This window comes from Salpingoeca rosetta (assembly GCF_000188695.1).
Source record: "Salpingoeca rosetta unplaced genomic scaffold supercont1.2, whole genome shotgun sequence".
In the NCBI taxonomy this organism is placed as follows: Eukaryota; class Choanoflagellata; order Craspedida; family Salpingoecidae; genus Salpingoeca; species Salpingoeca rosetta.
Genome location: NW_004754932.1, coordinates 866,161 through 890,462, shown reverse-complemented (window position 1 = coordinate 890,462; position 24,302 = coordinate 866,161). Strand labels below are relative to the sequence as shown.

Sequence of the window (24,302 nt, the reverse complement as noted above, 5' to 3'; positions counted from 1 at the left end):
ACACACACACACACACACGCACACACGCACTCAACACAACACAACACACACACACACACACACACACACACACACACACACACACAACACACACAGCACACACAACACACAACACACACACACACACACACGCACACACAAAAGACGCACAGACGCGCGCACACACAGAGCACCACGTACAATGTCTCTGATGGCGTGATCGGACGGAGAGGCCGGGAGGTCGAGTGGCGTGTAAGATGAGCCCCAGTCGCTCATGAGGCCCGTCAGGTCATACCCGGCAGACGTCGCGCCGTACGCGCCCCAATCCGCCTCAGGCAACTGAGATGACTGGTGCTGTTGGTGCTGCATGTGTGGCTGGTCATCGCTCGGCGGCCCCCACACAGACATGGGCTGCGTGTCAAACAGCATTGAACCCAGCGGCTGCGACGCTTCCGCCGGCGTGCTGTCGTCATACGCTGTCGACCAGCTGCTGGCTGACGGCACGCCCATCACACCGCCAACAGCTGCTGACGTGGACGAGGCCGTGGGCACCGTGCCCTGCCCGGGAATGTACGGCGGAGCATCTTTCTGTGGCGCCGGCATCGTGGCTGGCGCGCTCCAGCTGTCCTGCACACGACCATGCTCTCCAACACGCCACTCGGCAGCATGCGCCGACAGCGGCTGCAAGGTCGCAGTGCCGCTCGTCCCGGGACTCGGCACCTTGTGCTGCTCGCTGTGCGCCTGCTGCTGGTGATTGTGTTGGTGGTCGTGCTGTGGCCAATATGAGGGCACCGACGACGCCACAGACATGCCCGCATACCCGCTGCGGTGCTGCCCTTGCTGCTGTTGCTGCGACTGCTGCCGCTGTGGACTTGTCGCATGCGCGGTGGTGGTGGCGTATTCCTGCGTTGGCGCGTGGAACGAAGGCGTGTGCTCATCCGCATCCGTCGTTGACCAGAGCGCACGAACGCTCTCGTCAAATGCAGGCATTGTCCAGTCAGTCAGCGCAGCAGGCGCCTGCCGCTGTTCTCGCTGCATGGTGTTGCCGCCCAACAGCCTCGCATGATCCACATCGCCTCCGCCGCCTCCGCCGCCTCCGCCGCCGCGGCCGCCGCGGCCGCTGCTGACCTGTGGCACCTTCCCAGCCGCAGCCACTGGCGCTTGCAACGGCTGCGTGCGTGGTGTGACGGTGTTGTAGCCACCCCGCTCCACAACGGGCCAGGACCCGCCAAACTGCGACCCGTCCACAATCTGGCTTGACGCAGGCGCAGAGAGCGGCATCCCAAACGCACCACCGTGCTGTTGCTGCTGGCGCTGGTGCGGAGCATTGCGTGTGCCGTTGTGCGCTGCACTGGACCGCGCGTCAGCTGCAAACTCACCGGCACCGGACAGGGTGGGTGGGATGGGCGCGAGCGCCCCAAACTCGTCCATGTGCGGCGTGCCGCGGCCCGTGCTGTTTGCGCCCGACCGCGACTGTGTCTGCATCTCTGGCTGCTGACCCGGCGCAGGTCCGAGCGGGTGCGCATGTGCCGGGATGAACGAGGGGTCGGACAGCAGCGTGCGCGCGGGGTCTGTCGCTTGCGGCCGTCTCCGCTGTGGCGGAGGAGCGTATTGCTGGTTGGCGTGTTGGTGCTGCTCCTGCTGGTGCTGCTGGCGGTGGTATGGGGCCTGCATCTCACGCCCGCCGTGGAAACTGCGCGCCTGTTGCTGGCGACGGGGCGAGGCTATTGGCGTCTTGTGGTACGCTCCTGAGGCCACCTGCCGAGATCCCACATGTTGCTGTTGCTGCTGTTGTGGAAGATGCTGAGCACGTTGGCGACCGTCACTGCCACCGCCGTATGTGCGGTCAGCACGACGAACATCCCACTGTGCACCCACCACACCACTGCCACTGCCACTGCCACTGCCACTGCCACTGCCACTGCCGTTGCTTGCAAATGCCGCGGGCTGCAGTGAGAGGCCCACGCCCGCGTCGTCTTCATGTACAGCCTGGGCATCTGCCGATGGCTGCAGTGGCGACTGCGAGTCCCCGGGCTTGGGCGGCGGCACAGGCACCGACCGCAGCAACTGGCGGACGTGCTGGGCGCCCTTGGCATCATCAACAGCCTCAGAAGCCTTGTCGCCTTCCTGCGTCGCATCAAGGACCCGTTGCAGCGACGGCTGCGAATCCCGTGTCATCTGATCAGCCCCATCATTTGCTTCAGCCAGGCGCTGCTGCCGCTGCTGCCGTTGCTGCTGCTGCTGCTGTTGTTGCTGCTGCTGCTGCTGTTGTTGTTGTCGTTGTGCGGGTGTTGGCTCTGTGGGTGTTGCCTTTGCGGGTGTTGGTCCCTGTACCGGTGCAGCCGCGGTGCTTGCCGATTGTTGACCTTGCTCCAGCTCAGCGGCACCGACAACACTGCCATTGGGGGTCTGCTCTGCCGTCGCCGCCTCTTGCTGTTGTTGTGATGGCTGCTTGGCTGATGCCACCATCGGGGCGGCCGAAATCAGAGGGCTGTGGGGGAACATCTGCATCGTTGCCTGCGCAGCAACAGGCCGCACCATGTGGTCTGCGGGAGGCTTGGGCAGCAAGCCAGACATCATCTGTTTGTATCGAGCTGTCAGCTCGCCCTCATTCTCGAACACAACAGGCTTGTCTGTAGCGTGGTCGCTGTTGGGCGCGGTCATCACACCAGGAGCGTCACTGCTGCCCCTGCTCCCACTGGTGCCGCTGTTGTTGCTACTGCCTCCAACTTGCCGGCTTGCTGACGGCGCCCCGGTTGCACCACCGCCCGTTGTCGCTGTGCGCATTGGCTTGGCCGCGGACACTGCTGTGGATGCAGGCTGCCGCTCCTGTGTCGACCAGGGCTTGCTTGTCGCCCTCGAGGATTGCTGCTTCTGCTTGCTCTGAGCTGACGACGACGACACGGGTGCTTTCCTGGGCGTGGATGGCGCGGAGGCGGATGCGACGACGGCTGGTTTCGCCGCGTGCTGACTCACAGCAGCTGCTGCAGCAGCAGCAACCGAGGACCGCTGTGGACTTGGTTGCACAGATGATACCGCTGTTGGCCCACGTCTTGGCTGTTGCTGCTGCTGCTGCGACTTCTGTGGACCTGATCCTGATGCTGGCTTGGAAGAGGGACGAGGGGAGGCAGGTGCAGTGCGTGCATTGCCGCCCGTAGCTCGCTTCGTTGGGGTTTGTGGCGTTGCAGCTTGCTTCTGCTTCTGTTGCTGTTGCTGCTGCTTGCGTTGGCGCGCTTGTTCCTCTTCCTCTTCCTTCTTCTTGCGCTGCAGCCTTTTCTCGTCCTCCTTGCGCCTCTTTTCCTCTTCTCTTCTGCGCTTCTCTTCCTCCTTGCGCTTTTTCTCCTGCTCCTTGCGTATTCTTTCCTGCTCTTGCTTCTTGCGCTTTTCTTCCTCCTCCTTCCTCCTCCTCTCCTTGGCCTTGGCCTTGGCTTCCGCCTCCTTCCTCCTCCTCTCCTTCTCCCTGGCCCTGGCTTCCTCCTGTTTGCGTTTCTGCTCCAGCTCCCGCTTGCGCTGCTCCGCAAACAGCCTGCGGTCTGCCTCCTCCCGCTCCTCAATCACGCGCCGCAGCTGCCGCTGTCGTTCCTCCTCCTGCTGCCGCTGCTTCTCCCGCTGCTCCTTGTCCTTCTTCCGCTGTTGCTGCTGCTGCTTCTGCTTCTCGGCCGCCTTGCGCTCGGCCGCCTCCTGCTTCTTGCGCTCCTTGCTTTCCCGCGCCTTCTTGCGTGCGCGCGCCTGCTGCCGCTTGCGCTCCTTTTCCGCCTCTTCGGCAGCCAGCAGCGCCTGTGCCGCCTCCTCAACCTCGCGCTCCTTGCCCTTTTGCGTCTCGTGCGCCTTTCGCATCTGGATCAGCTGCGCTGCATTCGCCAGCACAGACATCTTCTCCCGCAGCGCATCCTTCACCACCTGCACAATGGGGTCGTCGTACGCAGACTCGCGAATCAGGTCAAACAGCTGTGCCCGGTCCTCCACCTTGGTCGAGTGCTCATCCATCAGCCGGTCCAGGTCCTCCCCTTCCTGCTTCTCAAAGGCAATGATTGGCTGCAGGTCAATCGTGTTCAGCATGACCCGCCGCGTCCCGCCGCTGCCAGAGGCGCCACCGCCGTTCGACGACGACGACGTTGCGACTGCTGTGGTCGATGCCGATGAAGAGGAAGCTGACGCGTTGGCAGGTGTAGACGCGTGCTGCTGCTGCTGCTGCTCTTTCTGCTGCTGTGGCGCATCTTGGTTGGCTTGCATTGTGGTTGCGTTTGCCTGCGCAGGATCAACACCTGAAGGTGCACCGTTACCCTCGTCGTCGTCATCATCGTCATCATCATTATCGCCACCATGGTCGTGGCTTTGGTTATCACCACTGCGGTGACTTGATGACTCGGCACCCGAACCCTCTGCTTGCTGCTGCTGCTGCTGCTGTTGTTGTTGTTGCTGCTGTTGTTGTTGCTGCTGCTCGGATACCACCATGGAGGATTGCAGCGCGGCAGCGCCGGTGACAGAGGATCCAGTCTCCACAGTGTCGCCAAGCACCTCATTGCACTGCTGCCGCAGCCGCATGAGGGAGCTTTCCATCTCCTCCTGTGCAGAGAGCTTCTCGCCCGTCCGCACGAGGATGCGCAGCGTGCGGCTATACTTCTCCTTGAGCGTGCCAATCTTCTGGTGCGCCACAGACACTTTTTTGCTGAGCTCCTCCTTCTGCTGACGGTAATTTTCCGGCAGTTGCTGCTCTTGCTCTTGCTCCTGCTCCGGCTGCTGTTGCTGCTGCCGTGATTGCTCCTGTTGCTCCTGCTCCTGCTCCGGCTGCTTCTTCTTGCTGCGCTTGTCGGGCTTCTGCTCCTGCAGTGCCTTCACTTCCAGCGATTCCAGGTGCACGCTCTCCATCTCGTGCACTTTCACCTGCCGGGCGCCAAGCCACAAATGCGAGGGTATGGGTGCAAGGTGAGGAGCAGACCCCGAGGGAGGGGGATTAACCACCGATGCAGGCGAACAGGAAAGGGACATGGGAAAGACATGCAATCACAGGAAGGTAATTTTAGACAGAACAAAGAGAGAGAGAGAGGGGGGGGTTGATGGAGGCATACACTGACACAAACGCGTGGCAACGCATGCACTGCAACAATCGACGCGCACAGTCACGAGTGAAGAAGCACACACACATGCGCGCACACATGCGCGTACACAGCGCGACTGACCTGCTTTGAGAGTTCCTGAATGCTGTCGCTCATTCGCTTTGCAAGGGAGCTGACAGACTCGAGGTCCTGCTTAAAGACGGCGATGCGCCGCCGCGTAATCTCCAGGTAGTTGTCAATCACCGTCGTCAGGCACAGCACCTCCACCATGTGCGAGCGGATGCGATGCGTCTCCGGGTCCGGTGCGGGCGCCATGCTGGCCAGGCGGTGGTGGTAGTCGTTTGCAATCTGCGCGCGGATGCCAAGCACGCGCTCTTTTGCTTTGATGAGGGGCGCGAGTGCGGCGATGCGGCGGTTGACGGCCTGCAGCGCGGGCAGGAGATGCGCCCACCGCTCTGCTACATGCAGAGAAACACGGCACAGGGCAGCCACGACAAGGCAGGGCCGCCATACAAGCGGGGAGCGAGAGAAGGCGGTGAGCGAATGTGTGCGTGGGTGTGTGTGTGTGTGTGCGGTGTATATATGCGTGTGGGTGTGTGCGCTCTACATGTAAAGAGAGAAGGGGAGAGCGGTGCAGAAAAGGGTGTACCTGAGTCGTCTGGGTAGTAGTCGAGCCACTCTGCGAGGTGATCCCACGCGTCTGCGACCATGTCAACGTCTGCGCCAGCTTCAAACGATGGCAACAGCACAGACAGCGTCTCGCCCTCATGCAACATCTCCGGCATCGGCACAATCTCCTGCAGCAGCGAAAGATGAACGAGCGATGAGGCTGGCGTGGCGAACATGCGAAATGTATCCTCGAGCCACAGTCATGCTCCACTCTTCCCCTGACACACACACACACACACACACACACACACACAAATATACACACACACATACGAGCGCACGACAACTGACGTCGAGGATGTTGTCGACCATGGCCTGGTGGTCCTCTGGCTCGTCAAGCAAGACATCGTCTGTCAAGTTGGCGGCATACGCCGGTCGGTTCACAGAAAGCACGTCGTCTGCTCACAACAACAACACCAACAACACCAACAACAGCAGCAGCAGCAGCAGCAACAACAACAACAACAACAACAGCAGCAGCAGCAGCAGCAACAACAACAACAACAACAACAACAACAACAACAACAACAACACAAAACCACGCACATATGCACACGCATACACACATGCACGCATGAGCATGGGCGCCAGGGATCATTTCGAGACTTGGGACAAAGAGTGGTCAGCTTGCATGACAGTGGCATCAAGACGATGTGCGATGACGACAGTCACAACAACAGCAGCGACAAACATCAGCAAAGCAGACCTGTTGCAAGTGTGTCTGAGGGGGATCCTTGGAGCGGCAGTGTCGCCGTTGCTGAGGTGAGATTCTGGCCCAGCAGAGACATGTTCGCGGCTGCCAGCGGCGCAGCCCCTCTCTGCTGCGCCTGGTTGCCGTCAAGGACCGATGCTGTTGTGTGGACATGGCCGCACACTCTGCACGAGACGGTGGGCACGGTGTCGCTTGTCTGCTGCTGCTCCCCCTGCTGCTGTTGTTGCTCCCCCTGTTGCTCCCCCTGCTGCTGCTGCTGCTGCTGTTGTTGCTGCTGCTGTTGTTGTTGTTGCATTGATTCATCGAGGGCCTGTACAACTTGAGGCGCCAGCGTCGAAACACGACGCGGTACATACGGCTGCTGCTGCTGCTGCTGTTGTTGTTGTTGTTGTTGTTGATCGTGATGATGGTGGTGCTGGAAGCACTGTGGATGGTGGTGTTGGTGATGATGCTCGTGGTGATGTGGATGAGGCAGCGGAGGCGGCGGCAGCGGCGCTCTGTTCGCTGTCGACGATGACGACGATGAAGACGATGCTGCTGCTTGTGATTGCGGGTGGTTCGTGCCCATGTGGCTGCCAACGGGCTCCAGCATATCAACCGCTTCCTGCATCTCCAAGTGCTCCATGCAGTGCTGTGCGTATGCGCGCGCGCGTGCGTGTGCGTGGGCGAGGGGAGGGACAAAGGTGCGTGGACAAACAGACAAACGCACGTAAAACGCAGGTAAAAGCAGAGTTAGCAGAAGCACAGCATGTAACAACACCATGGGCGCATTCCGTGGGATATACATGGTCGGCAGGCGTCACCAAGTAAACACACACACACACACACACACACACACACACACACACACACAGACCACCAACATTCCCTTTGGTCGCAACGTCTCTATGAACACGCCCTCGCCAGCGCATGGGCCTGTACCTGTTCCAGCTCCTCAATGTGAAATTTGCGGGCGCAGCCGGCCGGGCACGCGCACTTGCGGGACTCCATGTAGTCGTACACGAGGTCGGCAATCTGGGTTGGCAGCGTCGACATGACACACGCCTCGAGCACCTCGGCCTCGTAGATCAGCCTGCAGGCGGCAACAGGTGAGTAGGGGAAGGGGAGGCAAGCACAGACGGTATGAGGGAGGTGGGAAGAAGGTGGGAAGGCGGGGATGAAGGTTGTGGCACACGCAACCCCAACAACAGTGAAGGAGGTGCATGAGCTTGCGAGGGTTTGACAGGTTTCAATCACAATGATATCGATCAGGTCGACAAAAAGCCAACCCACACTGCAATCTCGCTCGCAGGCACAGCCGTGGAGACACGCACCGGTGGTCGCCTTCGAGGTGATCGTCGAGGGGTGCAAGCGACATGTCCTTGCCGTCTGCCTTGTCACGCTGCACGGCGTCATCGTACACCTGTTGTCATGGAGCGGTTGGTTTGTACAAACAATGAGATGTCGCCACCAACAAGGAAAGGAGGGGGAAGAGGTCAGCAGGCAGGCGTGCAAGTGTGCCAGTCACGGTGTCACACACACACACACACACACACACACACACACACACACACAGGCTGGCAGGCGGACAGACCCACAGACCCACACCCACCCACCCACACACACACACATACCACACACACACACACACACACACACACACACACACACACACACACAAGGGCACACACAGACTGGCAGGCGGACAGACCCACAGACACACTGACACACCGACACACCGACACACCGACACACACAAAGCGTACCGCAGCGTCGACACCGATGGCCTCCATGAGGCGCCGATGAACGTCGCGCATGTCGACCGATACGCGCGTCAGGCCATCGGGCAGTGTACGCAGGAGGTCGGCTGGTCCAAAGTTCCGCAGGTCCTCCCCGGCAATGTCGAGGAGCGATGGGATTGTGTCAAAGAGCAGCTCCATCTGCGCCTTGTCAGTGCCCGGTGCCCGCGGCACCTGGAGGCAGACCAAAGGCAGGGTGAGAGTTGGTGAGGATGCGTGTGATTGAGGATGCATGTGGCTGTCGACTCACAAGCGTGTACACGGGCATGGGCACGGCGCTGAGACAGACGTGGCTTTGGCAGGTGCTCATGTCAGCACACACCCACACACCCACACCACACGTCTACCCACGCTTCATGCGACTTGTTTCACAAGACATCAAACGGTGCCAGGCAAGCGCGCGTGAAAGGAGGGGCTAACCAACGTGATGCACTGTCTCACCTTTGCGGATGCGGATGCCTGTTCGGCACCTCCGCGCTTTTGCCTTTTGAAAAGAGCCCAAGTTGCAGGGAAGCAGGGGACACAAGAAGCAGGCCAGGACGGAAGTCATGAGCGAGGTTTGCATGGACGGCATGTTTGCGCGCGCGCGCGTGTGTGTGTGGTAGCGACATGGTGGGGCAGCGCGGCCAAACTTGGTGGTTGAGCTCAGGTGCCAAGTAGTGGTTGTTGTTGCGGTGGTGAAGGGGGGGGGGAGGGTTAAAGTTGGAAGGCCCCCACGATTGGAACCACGGGTGTGCGCATGCGCGTTTGTGTGTCGACAACATGTCGTGCCCGCTATTCCACCCGTGCATCACGTTCGCACGCGTGCCGAGGAACGACACCACAGGAAACCCAGCAACACGTGACAAGCACAGCGAGGCTCACCCCATACACACGTACACGCGCACCTACACCCATACATCAGGTGAGGGTGGCGCCCTCTTCTCCACCGACCCATCTCCGCCTTCCCCCAACGTCCACCAACAACCAGAGACACAAAGGCGCACAAAGGCGCAAGGCCACCTACACGCGGTTCTTCTTCCTCTTGTGCCGCTTCCCCATGGTGTTGGTGAAAATTGGTCATGTTTTCCTTTGATTTTCATTACACGTTGAGTCCATTCGTGAGAGCGACACCACAAAGAAAGAGGAGGGGACTCAGGGAAGGGAGTGGCTGTGCTGGCTGTGCTGGCTGGTGGTGGGGTTGCTTTGGTTTGATGGAACGAAAGAACTGTGGAAGGGATGGATGCAACGAGGAGCAGCGAGACGAACGAGACGAAGAAGAGAAGGAACTGAAGGAGAAGGGCAGACGGAGAAGGCAAGGCAAGGCAAGGCAAGGCAAGGCAAGGAGGCAACAAGGAGGGGTGGCCAGATCCCGACCTGCAAGACCTGGCTGTAGGGCTGAAACGAAACAGAAAGCAGAAAGGGAAAGCAAAGGAGCAGAAGGAGACAGGTGCCTAGGTTTAGCAGATGTCGGGCACTTGGTGTGGGTTGCAGCGGCGAGCTTCGGCGGAACCGCGCTCGACAAACGAGGACACCACCTTGGCGTGGGCCTACACACAGAAGAAGTGAAGAATGAATGAAGGTGAGGCACGGGATGAGATGAGCGGGATGAGGGGATGGGAGGACAGGAAAAGGAGGGGGGGGGGAGCAATGAGGGGAGTGAAGGGAAGGGGTGACATCAGATGAGCCGAGATGAAAGGTACTCAGTGGAAGAGTGGCTCAAGCAAGCAAGCAAGCAAGCAAGCCAGCAAGCACAGCAAGCAAAGCAGTGCGGCTTCTGTTACATTACCCACCAACCCATGCACAACGAAAGCTGTGGCACACCTGACACCAAACGGAAGACAGGTGGGGAAGCAAATACCTGGACGAGCGCGACGGAGCATGGGCTTGTTCCTTGTTCTGTCACAGACACGCCGTGGGTCGTGTTTGTGACTTCCAGGCTTATCTCATCGCGGTGCTGCACGTTGGAAACGGTTTGTGTGTTAGTTAGAAGGGAAGCAGAGAGAAGCAAAGCCGCTGGGAAAGTGAGATAGCATGTGCGCTTGTGTACCCAAGTGGGGGGGGGGGAGGTGATGATGCTGGGAAACAAGAACAACGCGATCCAACAACGACTCGTGAAAATCCAACACACACACAGACACAAAGACACACAGACACAAAGACACAGACACAGACAGACAGACAGACAGACAGACACACACACACACACGCGCGCGCGCCTCGGCGACGCGCGGAACAAGAAGCTCTGTTCAAAAGAAGCTCGAAGAAGGAGCTGAGAAAACCTCACCTCAAAGACAGAGACAAAGAGTGGGTCGCACTGGCGGATGAAGCCGCCAGATTCAACCAGGTGCTTCATCTCGGTGACGTGCTGCTGCAGCCAGCCGGCAACCTGCGGATCCGAGGACGTTGTGTTGGCCGTGATGCCCGCGCTTGTGTGCGCGTAATGGCGAGTGATCTTGTCGTGGTTTTGCATTAGGTGCTGGATGGTGTCCATCACGCCGCCGTCCATGCCGTCCATACCGCCATTGCGGCCGCGCATCGCAGCCATCATCGCAGGCCAGGCAGACACCTCGTGCACAAAACCAAGGCTGCCCACCAGCAGCAGCATCACCACTGCACCGGACAGCAGCGTCATCTTCTGCAGTACTGCAAGCAAGAAGAAAGGGCACGGAAAAGTCGCAAACTGGCTTGGGGGCTGGCTTGAATCACGGGAAGGGAATGCCGTAGCTGCTGTGGATGCTGTTGCTGTTGCTGTTGCTGTTGCTGTTGCTGTTGCTGTTGCTGTAGGTGCTGCGTTGACAAAAATGAAAGCAACAGCAACAGCACTGGCAGCAGAAGGTCGAATGGAACAAAGAACAAAACAGCCAAACAACTGCAGCACGCTGAAGGCTGTCACAACTCATTCATCGCGAAGCACGAAAAGACCGTTGTCGTCGCCCTATCGCCGACGTTCCTCATCATCATTGCTGTGTTCTGGTTCATCGTTTCGTTCGGACGCCCTTCATGCCGAAGAGGAGGGCAGGAAGGGTACGCAATCGACGCCACATGGAAGAGGCGAAGCTGCAGTGCTCCCAACACGACCCAGGATGCAAGGAAGCCAGGATGCAAGCAAGAAGAAGGGTGACATGAAGAATGCCTGGGCACGAACGCAGCATCCAACAACTCCGGCGTGTTCATGTTTGAAAAGGTGGCGGCGGCGCAACTGGCTTGTTTATGTTGAAACTGAATTAAGTCTTTCACAAGAAGCAGAGGAAAAGGAAGGACACACACAGACGCACACACACAGACACAGACATACACACACACACACACACACACACACACACACACACACACACACACACACACACACACACACACACACAGACCCACACGCACACACACAGACCCACAGACCCACAGACACACAGACACAGTCACACACACACACAGACACACAGACACACACACACACACACACACACACGCACTCAACAGCCGCAGACGTCGCCGTTGAGTTGTCCTGAGGAAGAGGAGGAGACATCCACGCCAGCGCCAGAGGAGGGCGACTGATACAGCTCAGGCGTATCCAGCACCTAAGAAGAGCACCAGGACACGACCACGTGAGAACACGTGTGCGTGCGTACATGTGTGTGTGTGTGTGTCTGTGTTTTTGTTGTGTGTATGTGCATCTGTTGTGTGTGCACCCGTGTGCCACTCGCAAGCATTGGAAGAAACAAAAGAAACGCACCTGTTGTGCCAACTCCTCAAATGCCTGCTGCACACCGACTTTCGTCTTGGCGCTGCACAAGTGTGACACACAGATCAGCCAAACAGGTCAGTGAATGAAAAAGAAGATAAGCTCAGCCAACAGGTGCAACACCAAGGAAGCAAGCACCAAAAAGAGAAGCGACAAGCATTTCGCATCATACGACGTATGGAGCAGCAGCAACAGCAGCAGCAGTAGCAGCAGCAACAGCAGCAGCAACAGCAGCAGCGATCGAAGTAGCAGCAAAAGGAACCCAGCAACGGCAGTAAGACAACGTAACACCGACCTGCACTCGATGAAAAGCATGTTCTTCTCGCGCGCCAGCGCCCTGCCTTCATCCGTCGACACCTGCCTTGGCTGGTTTGACAACGACAAAACCAACAAACAAAACGCCAGTCACGCACAGACACGCCGTAAGTTTCATGTACACACGCACGCACAGAGCGAGTATGCACGCTGACGAAACATTTGGCAGCACACACACACACACACACACTCGCTCTCTCTATCTCTTGCTCCATCTCGGCAAGAACATCACGTGTACGTCAATCAACCAACTATCACAAAACGACACATACACACATACAACCGACACACATACAAGATACACACACAACACACATACAAAGATACAAACACAACACACAGATACGCATACACAGCATGCGCACCTCATCAATCTTGTTTGCCACGAGCATCTTGACAACGTTGTCGTCGCAGTACACGTTGGCCTCGTTGAGCCATGGGATGATGTGTTCGAAGGTGGCGCGCCGAGTTACATCATACACTGCAGTCGTTGGGCAAGGAAACCCATGCACAACACAAAGCACGACGTGAGTATTCGATCGTATCCGCAGCATGACCAGCATGCGCCGCTGGATAAATGGCACCGAGAGAGTACGTGCATGGGCTCTTGTCTGTGCGCATGCCTGTGACCAACGAGACAGATAGACAGACAGACGGACAGACAGAGGGGGAAGGGGAGGCGAATAACATAAACAACACACGCACAACAAACAACACAGCACAGACAGACACAGACAGACAGACAGACAGCCAGACGGACAGAATCACGCACAGACAGACAGACAGACAGACAGACAGACAGAATCACGCACAGACAGACAGACGTACGACTACACATACAACACCATCATTACCGAGGATGACGCCGTGTGCGCCACGATAATAGCTGGCCGTCAGGGTCTTGAAGCGATCCTGTCCTGCCGTGTCCCACACCGTCAGCTTCACCTGCACACAAGCATGTTGAGTGGTGTTGAGTGGTGTGGCCTTGGTGCGAGGGCAGGCCATCAGCCCACAAGGCATACAGGCAGGCAGGCGGACAGGCGGATAGACAGGAGGCAGATACAAACACGCACAGACGCACAGACGCACAGACACACACACACACCTGTTGACCGTTCAATGTCAGCATCTTGTTCTTGAAGTCAACACCTACAGGAAACGACACACAGGCATGTGGTCCATTTGTGGGTGATAACAACACACACACAATTTGCCCTCACATCTTCACAGGCACGCAGTTGAAGCAATCAACAAGCACACACCATCATGACATCGCATTGTGCGTACCGATGGTTGGGCCCATGTGTTCATCAAAGGTGTCATCTGTGAAGCGCATCAACAAGCTGATCCCCGAGCCACACAACAAACATGAAACCGTAAGTACAACATACATACACACACACAAGCACATACACACACACACAAGCACGCACACGCACACGCACACACAAGCACACACACACACACACAAGCACTCAAACCCAACAAAACACCAATGATAGGCGGTACATCGCAACATGATCGTATCCACACACCAGGATTTGCCGCAGTTGCTGTCCCCAATAATGAGGATCTTCAGCTCCGCATCCACATCCCCCATGTTGCCTTTTCTTTGTTGTCGTTTTGGCTGCACAGTCCTTCCTGCAACTTAAGTACAGTGTATGTGAATGGACCACTGCAACGCTGTCAGCTGTGTCTCCTTTATCTGTCTCTTATCTGATCTCCTTGCTGATGATGTGTCTGACTCCAGCTCGCCTGCCTGTCTTGCTGTCTTGCTGTGTTGGCTGTTTGGGTGGGTCTTTTTTTCTTGCCGATCAAAAAGTGCAATTCTGACGAACCTCCAGAAACTTCCACACAAGCCCACATTCACACTCAAGCCCATACGACCACACATTCACACTCACCAGATCGCATCGCACACACCATCCATCCACGCCAACCAACCATGCCGAAGCAAGCACCTGTCCTGTGGGCGCAGCGGGAAGACTGCGTGTACCTCACGGTGGAGGTACCCGATATCAAGGACCCAACAGTCGAGCTGAAGGGCCACACATTCTCCCTCAAGTGCGTGCCGCAAGCGACACACTGCTTGGGTTCAGTGGGAGTGACATGAGAGGTTTTTCTCATCATGCCTTCCTGTGCTTGTTTGCTTGTTTGCTTTTGTTGCGTGCATGCTTTGCTTTCTTGTCTGCACCGAAGTCTGTTGCGTGTTCCAAGTTCCCCCCCCCCCTTTGCTTGAACTCACATACCACCGCTGCAGGGGCAAGGGAGGCCCGAACCAGGAGGACTACGCTGTCACCATCGACCTTTACGGCGAGATTGACCCCGAGGTGCGTGCACACGTGTGTGTGTGTGTGTGTGTGCGTGTGTGTGTGTGTGTGTGCGTGTGTGTGTGTGTGTGTGTGTGTGTGTGTGTGTGTGTGTGTGTGTGTGTGTGTGTGTGCTTGCACCAATCAAGATCAATACTGGAACCTGAGATGCTGTTGCGCGGGTGTTGTTCGATTTTGCTTGTTGTTCCACATGTCCTTTGTTTCCATTCACACGCGCACGCACGCGCACGCACGCACACACCGAACTCAACAACTGCATGGCGTGTCGGATAATTTATGCCAATGCAGAAGAGCAAGCAGCGTGTTACTGGCCGCCACGTGTTCTTTGACCTGAAGAAGAAGGAGCCTGGTCCCTACTGGCCCCAGCTCACCAAGGAGAAAGTCAAGGTGCGTTCACGCGCGCGCGCGTGTGTGGATGTGGATGTGTGTGTGGATATACAGGGTGGACATGTGTTTGTGAGGCCGACTTAGGCGACACCTATGGACCGCGCATCATGTGCTTTGCTCACGTGTTGCATGTGTTTTGGATATGCGCTTGCAGCTGCCTTGGCTCAAGGTGGACTTTGACAAGTGGAAGGATGAGGATGAGAGCGACGACGAGGAGCAGGCAGACCCCATGGGCGGCATGGGTGGAATGGGCGGCATGGGCGGCATGGGCGGCATGGGAGACATGGGCGACATGAGCGCTGTACGTTCAAAATACGAGGGTCCTGTCGTGCGTGTTTGTGGTTGAGGGGGGAGTGAGCGTGGACACATGCTTCGCGAAGCATGTGCTTGCTGCTGCTTCTGCTGCCTTGTGTATTTGTGCAAATGGCAACGAGTACGTCATCATGGCTGCCCACAACCCTGGTTTTGCCACCCGCGAGGTTCCTTCCACTCACCCAAGGCATGTGTGCATGTGTGGGCCCTGCGGTGTCGGGTGTGCAGCTGATGCAGCAGCTGAATGCGGGCGGCATGGACCTGAGCCAGATGGCGGGCCCTCCCGGTGGCGCCAACACCGCCGCCGACGACGAGGACGACAGCGATGACGACGGTGCGTGCGCTGCTCGCTGCTGGTTACTTGCTGCTCGTACCTGGACTGGTTGTTTGCTGGTTGCCCGTTGTTGGTTGCGGCAATTGTCACCATTGGAAGTTGGGAGGGGGGAGGAGGGGAGGGGACACACGCGCACACACACACACAGACATAGAGACACACACAGACACAGACATAGAGACACAGGTACACACACACACACACAGACACACACAGACACACACACACAGACACACACACACACACACAGGCACAGACACACACACACACACACAGACAGACACACACACACACACACACACACACACACACACACACACACACACGAGCACACACAGACACACTTCTGCTCACCCCAAGCATTGCGTTCGGCCGACCTTACTCCGTCCATCACCAGACATCCCTGGGCTCGAGGACGAAGAGGCAGAGGGCAAGAACGAATGAGCAGTGCACTGTGTGACTTGATGCGCCGTGAAACTGATGAACGGATGAACTGATGAACTGATGCCATGTCACATTACCAAACCCATCCACCCATCCATTTGACTGCCATACCATCATCCTTTCGGCTGTGGTTGTGCTCAACCTCACGCCATCTCGCTCTGTCTCTCTCTCGCTCTGTCTCTCTCTCGCTCTGTCTCTCTCTCCCTCTGTCTCTCTGTCTCTCTCTCTTTGACATCACCACTCTTCCGCTAACGCTGTGAGACAATGTGACTGCGTGCACCCGTGCTCGTGCTCGTGCTCGTGCTCGTGTGTGCATGTGTCACAACCTCTGCATACGTAGTAAACACTCCGATCTGTGCCGCAGCGGAATGAGCAAGCGAGTCAGAAAGTGAGGCCTCATTTGTGTAGAGATGTGCATGTGTGCTTGTTTGTGTTGTGTTGTGTGTGTGTGTGTGTGTGTGTGTGTGTGTGTGTGTGTGTGTGTGTGTGTGTGTGTGTGTAGAGATGTGCATGTGTGCTTGTTTGTGTTGTGTTGTGTGTGTGTGTGTGTGTGGTTGCACAAATGACTGTGCCGATGCTGTGGGGTCGATGAGGGTTCATTTTCATGGAAGCGAGATGAAAAGAAAGAGAAGCAAGTGTCGGTGGGAGAAGAAGAACAACAACAAGAAGAAGAAATGTCGACAATTGGCGATGACACAACATCACGTCATGCTGCTCCAAAAATGCGTGCACGAGTGTGCACGTGCGCGCGTGTGCACGTGCGCGCGTGTGTGTGGGTTATGTGCACCAGCGATAGTTCAGGAGAGGGCGGCGAGGCGTTGCTCGAGCGAGGCCATGTTGTCACGGATGGTCGTTGTGTTCTCCTTGAGCGATTTCTCAAGCTGCACACAAAGGCGCAAGGACGAAGTGAGAACGAGGCATGGCGAACAACAACAATTGTTGGTGTGTGCGTGTGAGTGTGTGCGTGTGTGTGTAAGTGTACTCACACGCTCACACACGTGTTCTCACAGACACACGTGTTCTCACAGACACAAACACAAACACAGATACACACAAGCACGCGCACCACCACCTCCTTCTTCCTGCCCTCAAGCAGCACAGCGCATGCAAACGCACCGTGGAGAGCGTGACGCCCTGCATGGCGAGCTGGTCCTTGATGTTGGTCTGCACCTGGTCCATGTGCGTAAGGGTGGCGCTAAAGTCTGCTGCTTGCTCGTGAAGACTCTGCAGGTCGCGAAGCCGGCCCACAATCGCCGGCAGCGCACCGGACACGCCGCTCCACTGCTGCGTCAGGGCATACAACTCCTCAATCTGCACAGCGGCGTGGAAAGCGACAGTGAAGGCGATGATGTTGGTCACGTCATGTAGACTCTGAGCGTGTAAATACACACACACACACACAAACACACACACAAACACACACACACACACACACACACACACACACACACACACACACACACACACACACACACACACACACGCGCGCGCGCGCGCAGACACAGAGTGCAGTGCACCAAAACCACGTGTGCAGTTAAACAACCCTCCCAGCCCCTGTTCCTAAACCATCACCTTCTGCTTCTCGTCGGCCTTGAGCGCGAGGTCCTTGGACTTGGCGGCGACCTCGTCCAGCTTCTTCGACAGCGACGCCAACCGCAGGTTCAGGTTGTCCAGGCTCTGCGGCGAGATGCCGTACACCCTACAGCGCGCACACACAAACACACACACACACACACGCACAAACATGAGCGTCGTGTGAACGGTTGGCTTGGTTTCACATGTATGTATGAAGCTTCACATGAACGCACGTGCAACTCATCTGAGACATGACCCGTGGGCAGCATGCAGTAGACTTGCTCCCTCACCTTTGTGTCAATGCGTCGACAGCGGCCTTCAAGGTGGGCTCCTTCAGCCCAAGAAACGCACCTGAAGCAAGCAAGAACGGCAGAAGCAGGCGCATGAGTGGTTTTGATTGGCAAAAGGGGTTGGGCTGCTTGATAAGGGGCCAGCAGAGTCACACAAGCTCAAAAGGTTGTAAACTGCAGCACGTGCGACAGCCAACATAAAATAAACACAGAGACACAGAGGCGCGGACACAAACAAACACACGCACGCACGCACGCACGCACGCACGCACACACACACACACACACACACAGACACACACACAGACAGACACACACAAACCACCATGGACTCACACGACCCCTCTCCCCCCCACCCCAAAACCAAATCGCACCGATGGTTGTGATGCTCTGTGAACCGACGAGGTGTTCCAGCTGGGCCACACGCTGCTCCAACTCCGCCACCCGCGACAGCTGCTGGTACTTGGCCTGCTCTGGCGTGTAGTGCAGCGTGTACGTGATTTCCCCGCCTCCCTGTGGCGCGCGTGTGCGCGTGCGTGAGGTGAAGGTGGCAGTTTGGGCGGCGGGGGAGTGGTGATGTTGAGCACTTGGTTTGATGGACAGGGCCAGAGGGGAGGGCGTTGGACGCACACGACATAGACAGACAGACAGACAGACAGACGGACGGACGGACGGACACACACACACACACACACACACACACACACACACACACACACACACACACACACACACACACACACACACACACACACACACACACACACAAACACGACAAACGCAATCCGCACACACATACACACAAGCAGAACGCGCGCACCTGTTTGGCAGCTTCCGGTGCTTGTGTGCTTGTGCCCTTAATCTTCTCCACCTCAGCAACTAGCCGTCTGCAGCCGAATGGTGCACGCAGGCATTCGAAGGGTGAACGTGGGGGGCGGGGACGAGAACAGCACAGATGATTGGTTGGTCAAAGGCATGACGGTGGAAGCCGAACAAGTACGGGCACTGGGACGCACAAGTAACCAACACAGAACCACAAAGGATAGACGCCCTTCCATCCATCCACAACCCCCCTCCCCCCAAACACACACCACACGACACGGGCCGGGCGTTGCGGTACGTACGTTGCGACTTCCTTGTCGTGGGCCGGCGCCCTGTCGAGCGGAGCAGAGCGGGCGCCAAGGATTTCGTCCAACTTGACCTGCTGCAGCTGCTCGTTCAGCGATTGCACCTGTGCACAGAGGGCCACACACGTGTCCACGTGTCCAATAACGCATGCGTGAGGCACAGGCACAGACGCATCTCCAGCAAAGCAACGAATGTGCACGCACAAGGAGACACACACATACACACACACACACGCGCGCGCGCACGCACACACAGACACGCACACACACGCGCGCAGACAGAAACGCACGCACCTGGCTGGCCATGGTGGCGAGAGATGGCCCGCTGTCGTCCACGAGCGACTGGCCGTCCTGTGCATCCTTCATGCGCTGCACTTGCTGCAGGAAATCCTGTGGTGTGGCGAACACGCGTGCAGTTCGACACCATGCCAGGTGTCAGGACGCACGTGCAAACGCAGCCATCGTCAACACGTGTGCAGGCTCAAAGCTTGAAAACCGCAGGGGTTGGCAGCATCGGGGTGTCTTGAGCTCACCGTGACTTCAATCTGAAGGCGATGGAAGCGCTCCTGCACAGATTCGTCGAGCGCGCCGTGCTCCGCCTGCAGGGGTTCAATGACGTTCAACAGCAAGACAAGACATCGAATAAATGTGTGTGTGTGTGTGCGCGCGTGTGTGCGAGGAACAACAAGACAGCAAGCATGCGTGTGGCAAGGGCAGCGTGATACCGCGGAGACCATTGACACGGATATGGGGTGTCGCTTTGGGTACGCGTCTGGCTCGCGACACACGAGGTACACGTACCACTTGCAATGTGCGATAGCCTGTGTTCTTGTCACTGTTGAAATCTGCAGCGTGGTTGAGATCAGTTTGCGTGGTAGGGGTTAGCATAGGTGCGTGTAGGACAACAATAGCAGGTATCGCACGCGCTCTTGGCCTCGATGTCTCTCCTTATGTGATGCAGTGCAAACGATGCACACCTGCTTCTGATGCATCGAGAACTGTGCCCTTGAATCTGTGTTGCGCCGTGCACACGATTGTATGTGGTGGCGCATGTGTGTGTGTGTGTGTGTGTGTGCGTGCGTGTGTTTGCGTGTGCGTGTGTGTGTGCGTGTGCATGTTTGTGTTGTGCGTGTGTGTGTGTGTGCGTGTGCATGTTTGTGTTGTGCGTGCGTGTGTGAGTGTGCGTGGTTGTGTTGGAATAGTGAGTGGATAGATCCATGCAAGCGCCCACACCCACATAGATTAGCAGCACTCAAGATGACACACACACACACGAACGCCACGAATATGCTGTCGTACTTGTTGTAGGCGTCTGCCTTGTTGGGCTCGGTCACATCCAGGGCGGGATCTGCCTCTGCCTCTGGCGTTTGTGACTGTTGACGTACAGACAGGGGGGAGGAGACGCAGGCACACACACACACACACACACAACAACAACAACAACAACAACAACAACAACAACAACAACACAACACAAGTTAGCACAGCCCACATACAGACAAACACACAGACAAACACACAGACACAGGCACACAACGCACATGCATCAATGCATATGCTCACCTGGCCAATGGGACCCTCTTCATCGTAGGTCACATCAGGTGTCTCAAACACCTCCGGCTGCTGTCCACTCATGCCTTTTTATTGCTGTTCTGAATGTACCACAAGAGGGGTCAAGCAATGCAAGAAGCCAAGCAAACACAAACACTGGCTGGCTGGCTGGGTATCGTTCGTTGAGCTGTTGTTGTTTTCTGCGCTGTTTGGCGGGTGGTTTACTGAAAATTCAAGGAAATCTTTGAGAATAGTCGCTAATTTTTTTTATTGTTTGCCTGGTGGAGGAGGGAGACGAGAGCCGCGGTGATGGTGGGGTGGACGATAACCCTGCGTTGTCGATGGGTGTTGTTGGTGTTGTTGATGTGAGTGAATGATGTGTGTGTGTGTGAATGATGTGCATGTGTTGTTGATGTGTGTGTGTGTGTGTCTGATTAAGCTGGTCAAGTTTCACAGCCACCACCACAACAACGGCGCCCTTCCAACAACCCAACCCATCCCGCCCACATGATTGAAAGACAACGCACTGAAGGATGTCGCGGAAGTGCGGGCGGGCGATGGTGCGCCGGTGGTCGGTGATGATGATGATGGTGATAGCCATGATACACCTGCAGCAGCAAATCCAAACGCACCAGTGCAGGGTAGTGCAGTGCGAGCACGAAGCATTAGTGTGAGCACACAACCGAAATACACACACACACACAACCGCACACACACACAACCGCACACACACACACACACATACACACGCACGCACGCACAAACCGCAATACCCTTCCATCTCCCTCCCAAACTCTCAACCACACACCATGGAGGAACGGTTGTAGGCTGGTGGCGATTGGCGGTACGGCGAGCCCTGCGGCCCGCCCGGCCCGCTGTGGTTGGCAAACGCGGGCGGGCGCGTGCGCGAGAACATGGGCGCGCCGTGCGGCCGGTGGGCCCATGGCGCCGTGTCCTGCGATGGCGGCGGCGGCGGCGGCGGCCCTCCTGTTGGCGATGACGACGACGGTGGTGGGGGTGGCGGTGCGGCTGATCCCAGCGGCGACGGGCGGTGTGGGATGTGCCGCACACCAGCACCGCCGCCTCCGACGCCTACAGCGGGTGATGGCGGCGGCGGTGCGCCAGTGGGCGCGTGGCGCGGGTGTGGGTGTGCATGGTGGTGGTGCTTGCCTACTGGCGGCCCAGCGGTCGACGGCGATGACGACGACGATGCGGATGTGTGGAGCGGCGCAGCAAGCAGCGGAGACGACGGCGATGTGGGCCGGTTCGTCGCATACTGCGGGGACCCGAGCACGCTGCCTTTGCTGCCGTGGGCTGACGATGGCAGCGGCGGCGGTGGCGGCTTACCTGCTGCGTGTGTGTAGTGGGGCGGGCGGGAGCCGATGATGGGGGCGCGCCCCAGACGGCCACCAGGCGCGGGGGACAGAATCGCAGCAGAGGGCGCTGACGGCGACGAAAGCGACGGCGACACCACCGCTGTTGGCGACGTACCGACCGGTGGCGGTGGCGGCGGCGGCTGGTGGTGGGGATGGTGGGGATGGTGGTGCTGTGGCTGTGGCCCGCCGATGCCCGGGCTGGCCAGCGGGGTGGTTGCGGCTGTTGGCGTCCCAGATGAGGAGGACGAGGTGCGTGCGGAGGGGCGGCGTGGCAGTGGCGGCGGCGGCGGCGGCGGCGGTATGCTATCACGCGCACCAGCGCCTGCAACAGCCGACGGCGCGGTGGCGGGCATGCCGGGCCTGTGTGGGTACCGGGTTGGCGGCGGTGGCGGCGGTGGCGGTGACTCCCCACGGCGATGTCCATGTGGCGGGAAACCACCACCAGCACTCATTCGCATTGACGCATGTGGCTCATGCGCCGCATGTCGTGGCGGCGGCACCCGCACACTCCCCTGCATGTGTGTGTGTGTGTGTGTGTGTGTGTGTGTGTGTGTGTGTGTGTGTGTGTGTGTGTGTGTGTGTGTGTGTGTGTGTGTGTGTGTGTGTGTGTGTGTGTGTGAACGATGTGTGTGCGTTCAGGGCACAGGACCAACGCAACAGCACTGTCGCTTGTCACCGCGTCTGAAGCACGCGCGGCAGGCATACATACAGGCAGACAGATGGGTCGACAGATAGATGCACAAGCAGATATGTGGGCAGTATGTGTGGAAAGCATTGTCTCACCTGCGACATGGAGTGGTGAGGCGGCGGGTGCATGGCCTCATAGGATGGTGGGTGCTGCGCCTGTTGGTGCGGCGCCATTTGATCCCGTTGCTGTTGGTGTTGGTGTGGCTGCTGTGTTGAGTCTTGTTGCTGGTGTTCGCGCTTCTGTGCGGCCTCCTTTTCCCTGCGCTCCGCTTCTTCCGCAGCGAGTCGCTGGGTGTGCGTGTATGTGTGCGTGCGTGCGTGCGTGTGCGTGTGTGTGTGTGTGTGTGCGTGCGTGTGTGTGTGTGTGTGTGTGTGTGGGTGTGAGTGTGAGTGAGAATGTGTGTGCTGGGTGCATGCAAGCATAATAGGCGCGTTTGGTTGGTGGAGTGCGCATGCACGTGTGTGTCATGTGTATGGCACAGCATGTGGCACAGCATGTCGACTCACCGCTCTAAACTTAAGGAAGGCCTCATGTTTGCTTTGTTCGAGGGCACGCTGCTTCTCCAGAAGCTGTTCTTCCTGCTTGTCGAGCTTCCTCAGTTGCTGTGGACGAGAGCAAGAAGAGACCCGATGAGGCAGAAGTGCCACACGCACACGCGCAGCGACTGCAAGCAAGACACAGCCATGGCATAGCCATCCCAGACAGTCAAGACGCAAGGAACAACAAAACACATGGTGTAGCACACACCTCCTGCAGGGTGGTTTGCCGTTTGAGCTTCTTCTCCTTGCGCTTGCGAGTTCCTTCACGCAGCACCCTCACCTGGGCGTGGGTACAGCAGGGTGTACAGCAAGCAACAACAGATCTTTTGTGAGTCGACAAACGCTGTGCACTCACACGCAGGGATACACAATCGCACACACACACACACACACACAATAGCAAGCACACACACAAGAGCGCACACCCACCCACACTCACACTCACACTCACTCACTCACACTCACACACACAATAGCAAGCACACACACACACACACACACACACACACAATAGCGCACACCTCCTCTCGTCGCCGAGTGAGGATGCTGTGGAAGAGGGCAACTGCAATGGCCGTCGACATGGATTTCGGGCGCTTGCAAGGGAACCCGCCGCCGGGCTGGGGATACTTTCGGTTGGCGGTGGCGGACCCATCGGCTGTCGCATCGCCGCCGTTGTTGGTGTTGCCTGTGGCGTCACCGTTTGGCATGTGCCAGATGGTCGACGGAAGCAATGGCGCGGAGGAAGAAGCGGCTGTTGTCGATGCCCCATCCCCCGTGGCCGTGGTTGTCGCTGTCGTCGTTGCACCGGCATCACTGGCACCAGCAGTCGTTGCAGCAGTGGCTGTTGCCGATGCTGTTGCCGATGCTGTTGCCGATGCTGTTTGCGCTTGCTTATCAGCAGACCCGGCCTCTGGCGTGAGTGTGTTCCTGGGATGCAGGGTCGCTGGAGGCGGCACAGCAGGCACGAACCGGGGCGGCCCAGCGCGCACCACACGGCTCGTGTACGCGCCCACCACCATCGTGTGTTGTGTGTGGCGGCTGCGCTGGCACCTTCACCTTGTATCGGCTGTTGTTGGTTGTTGTATCTTTTATAATATGCAACTGCACGAAGATTCGATGGG

General features: G+C 57.8%; 6 protein-coding genes across 6 annotated transcripts in view; 1 reads left to right on the top strand and 5 right to left on the bottom strand.

The window, feature by feature from the left end:
- Positions 1-8,463, bottom strand: part of PTSG_11641 (uncharacterized protein) — a gene marked incomplete at its 5' end in the record, with an annotated part of 9,191 nt that extends 728 nt beyond the window's left edge. Inside the window, 9 exons of the mRNA XM_004998176.1 lie at positions 181-4,863; positions 5,160-5,494; positions 5,686-5,833; positions 5,997-6,103; positions 6,412-7,048; positions 7,339-7,489; positions 7,731-7,819; positions 8,163-8,369; positions 8,446-8,463. Coding sequence (XP_004998233.1) covers positions 181-4,863; positions 5,160-5,494; positions 5,686-5,833; positions 5,997-6,103; positions 6,412-7,048; positions 7,339-7,489; positions 7,731-7,819; positions 8,163-8,369; positions 8,446-8,463 — 6,375 coding nt within the window. The remainder of the gene's footprint in view (positions 1-180; positions 4,864-5,159; positions 5,495-5,685; positions 5,834-5,996; positions 6,104-6,411; positions 7,049-7,338; positions 7,490-7,730; positions 7,820-8,162; positions 8,370-8,445) is intronic.
- A 764-nt stretch (positions 8,464-9,227) lies between these two features.
- PTSG_00767 (uncharacterized protein) lies at positions 9,228-11,373 on the bottom strand. Its single transcript, XM_004998175.1, has 3 exons — positions 10,462-11,373; positions 10,036-10,131; positions 9,228-9,724 (listed from the first exon to the last, which is right to left on the bottom strand). Exons 1-3 carry the CDS (start codon positions 10,807-10,809, stop codon positions 9,635-9,637), a joined length of 534 nt encoding a protein of 177 aa, XP_004998232.1. The 5' UTR covers positions 10,810-11,373; the 3' UTR covers positions 9,228-9,634.
- Positions 11,374-11,495: 122 nt separating this feature from the next.
- On the bottom strand, positions 11,496-14,041 carry PTSG_00766 (GTP-binding protein yptV3). The gene is made up of 8 exons (XM_004998174.1): positions 13,764-14,041; positions 13,516-13,571; positions 13,334-13,377; positions 13,083-13,173; positions 12,594-12,709; positions 12,209-12,279; positions 11,905-11,956; positions 11,496-11,749 (listed from the first exon to the last, which is right to left on the bottom strand). Exons 1-8 carry the CDS (start codon positions 13,826-13,828, stop codon positions 11,645-11,647), a joined length of 600 nt encoding a protein of 199 aa, XP_004998231.1. The 5' UTR covers positions 13,829-14,041; the 3' UTR covers positions 11,496-11,644.
- A 2-nt stretch (positions 14,042-14,043) lies between these two features.
- PTSG_00765 (wos2) lies at positions 14,044-16,210 on the top strand. The gene is made up of 6 exons (XM_004998173.1): positions 14,044-14,292; positions 14,489-14,558; positions 14,847-14,945; positions 15,100-15,246; positions 15,486-15,591; positions 15,989-16,210. Exons 1-6 carry the CDS (start codon positions 14,174-14,176, stop codon positions 16,033-16,035), a joined length of 588 nt encoding a protein of 195 aa, XP_004998230.1. The 5' UTR covers positions 14,044-14,173; the 3' UTR covers positions 16,036-16,210.
- A 403-nt stretch (positions 16,211-16,613) lies between these two features.
- Positions 16,614-20,774, bottom strand: PTSG_11640 (uncharacterized protein). Its single transcript, XM_004998172.1, has 13 exons — positions 20,591-20,774; positions 20,327-20,400; positions 20,005-20,039; positions 19,829-19,872; positions 19,561-19,626; positions 19,322-19,417; positions 19,025-19,131; positions 18,721-18,787; positions 18,275-18,413; positions 17,901-17,961; positions 17,608-17,734; positions 17,152-17,346; positions 16,614-16,916 (listed from the first exon to the last, which is right to left on the bottom strand). The coding sequence occupies exons 1-13, from the start codon at positions 20,660-20,662 to the stop codon at positions 16,833-16,835; spliced, it is 1,167 nt and encodes a 388-aa protein (XP_004998229.1). The 5' UTR covers positions 20,663-20,774; the 3' UTR covers positions 16,614-16,832.
- On the bottom strand, positions 20,710-24,263 carry PTSG_11639 (uncharacterized protein). Its single transcript, XM_004998171.1, has 7 exons — positions 23,703-24,263; positions 23,390-23,461; positions 23,149-23,244; positions 22,738-22,929; positions 21,387-22,466; positions 21,106-21,186; positions 20,710-20,908 (listed from the first exon to the last, which is right to left on the bottom strand). The coding sequence occupies exons 1-7, from the start codon at positions 24,198-24,200 to the stop codon at positions 20,846-20,848; spliced, it is 2,082 nt and encodes a 693-aa protein (XP_004998228.1). The 5' UTR covers positions 24,201-24,263; the 3' UTR covers positions 20,710-20,845.
- Between the last annotated feature and the right edge of the window lie 39 nt (positions 24,264-24,302).

What these genes read in the sequence shown, in the direction of transcription:
- PTSG_11640 (XM_004998172.1), bottom strand. Translation starts at nt 20,662, where the DNA reads ATGAGTGGACAGCAGCCGGAGGTGTTTGAGACACCTGATGTGACCTAC. An exon ending in CACGACAAGGAAGTCGCAAC is followed by an intron (nt 18,788 to 19,024) that starts GTACGTACCGCA and finishes ATTCGGCTGCAG; the next exon opens with ACGGCTAGTTGCTGAGGTGG. An exon ending in AGGGCGTCACGCTCTCCACG is followed by an intron (nt 16,917 to 17,151) that starts GTGCGTTTGCAT and finishes CTTTGTGTGCAG; the next exon opens with CTTGAGAAATCGCTCAAGGA.
- PTSG_00766 (XM_004998174.1), bottom strand. Translation starts at nt 13,828, where the DNA reads ATGGGGGATGTGGATGCGGAGCTGAAGATCCTCATTATTGGGGACAGC. An exon ending in CGCACACGGCGTCATCCTCG is followed by an intron (nt 12,710 to 13,082) that starts GTAATGATGGTG and finishes CAACGACTGCAG; the next exon opens with TGTATGATGTAACTCGGCGC. An exon ending in ATGCTTTTCATCGAGTGCAG is followed by an intron (nt 11,957 to 12,208) that starts GTCGGTGTTACG and finishes ACACTTGTGCAG; the next exon opens with CGCCAAGACGAAAGTCGGTG.
- PTSG_11639 (XM_004998171.1), bottom strand. Translation starts at nt 24,200, where the DNA reads ATGGTGGTGGGCGCGTACACGAGCCGTGTGGTGCGCGCTGGGCCGCCC. An exon ending in CCTTCCTTAAGTTTAGAGCG is followed by an intron (nt 22,930 to 23,148) that starts GTGAGTCGACAT and finishes ACGCACACCCAG; the next exon opens with CGACTCGCTGCGGAAGAAGC. An exon ending in CACTTCCGCGACATCCTTCA is followed by an intron (nt 20,909 to 21,105) that starts GTGCGTTGTCTT and finishes TCGACAACGCAG; the next exon opens with GGTTATCGTCCACCCCACCA.
- PTSG_00765 (XM_004998173.1), top strand. Translation starts at nt 14,174, where the DNA reads ATGCCGAAGCAAGCACCTGTCCTGTGGGCGCAGCGGGAAGACTGCGTG. An exon ending in TCACCAAGGAGAAAGTCAAG is followed by an intron (nt 14,946 to 15,099) that starts GTGCGTTCACGC and finishes ATGCGCTTGCAG; the next exon opens with CTGCCTTGGCTCAAGGTGGA. An exon ending in GGACGACAGCGATGACGACG is followed by an intron (nt 15,592 to 15,988) that starts GTGCGTGCGCTG and finishes GTCCATCACCAG; the next exon opens with ACATCCCTGGGCTCGAGGAC.
- PTSG_00767 (XM_004998175.1), bottom strand. Translation starts at nt 10,809, where the DNA reads ATGACGCTGCTGTCCGGTGCAGTGGTGATGCTGCTGCTGGTGGGCAGC. An exon ending in TCTTTGTCTCTGTCTTTGAG is followed by an intron (nt 10,132 to 10,461) that starts GTGAGGTTTTCT and finishes TCCAACGTGCAG; the next exon opens with CACCGCGATGAGATAAGCCT. An exon ending in GCTCCGTCGCGCTCGTCCAG is followed by an intron (nt 9,725 to 10,035) that starts GTATTTGCTTCC and finishes TTCTGTGTGTAG; the next exon opens with GCCCACGCCAAGGTGGTGTC.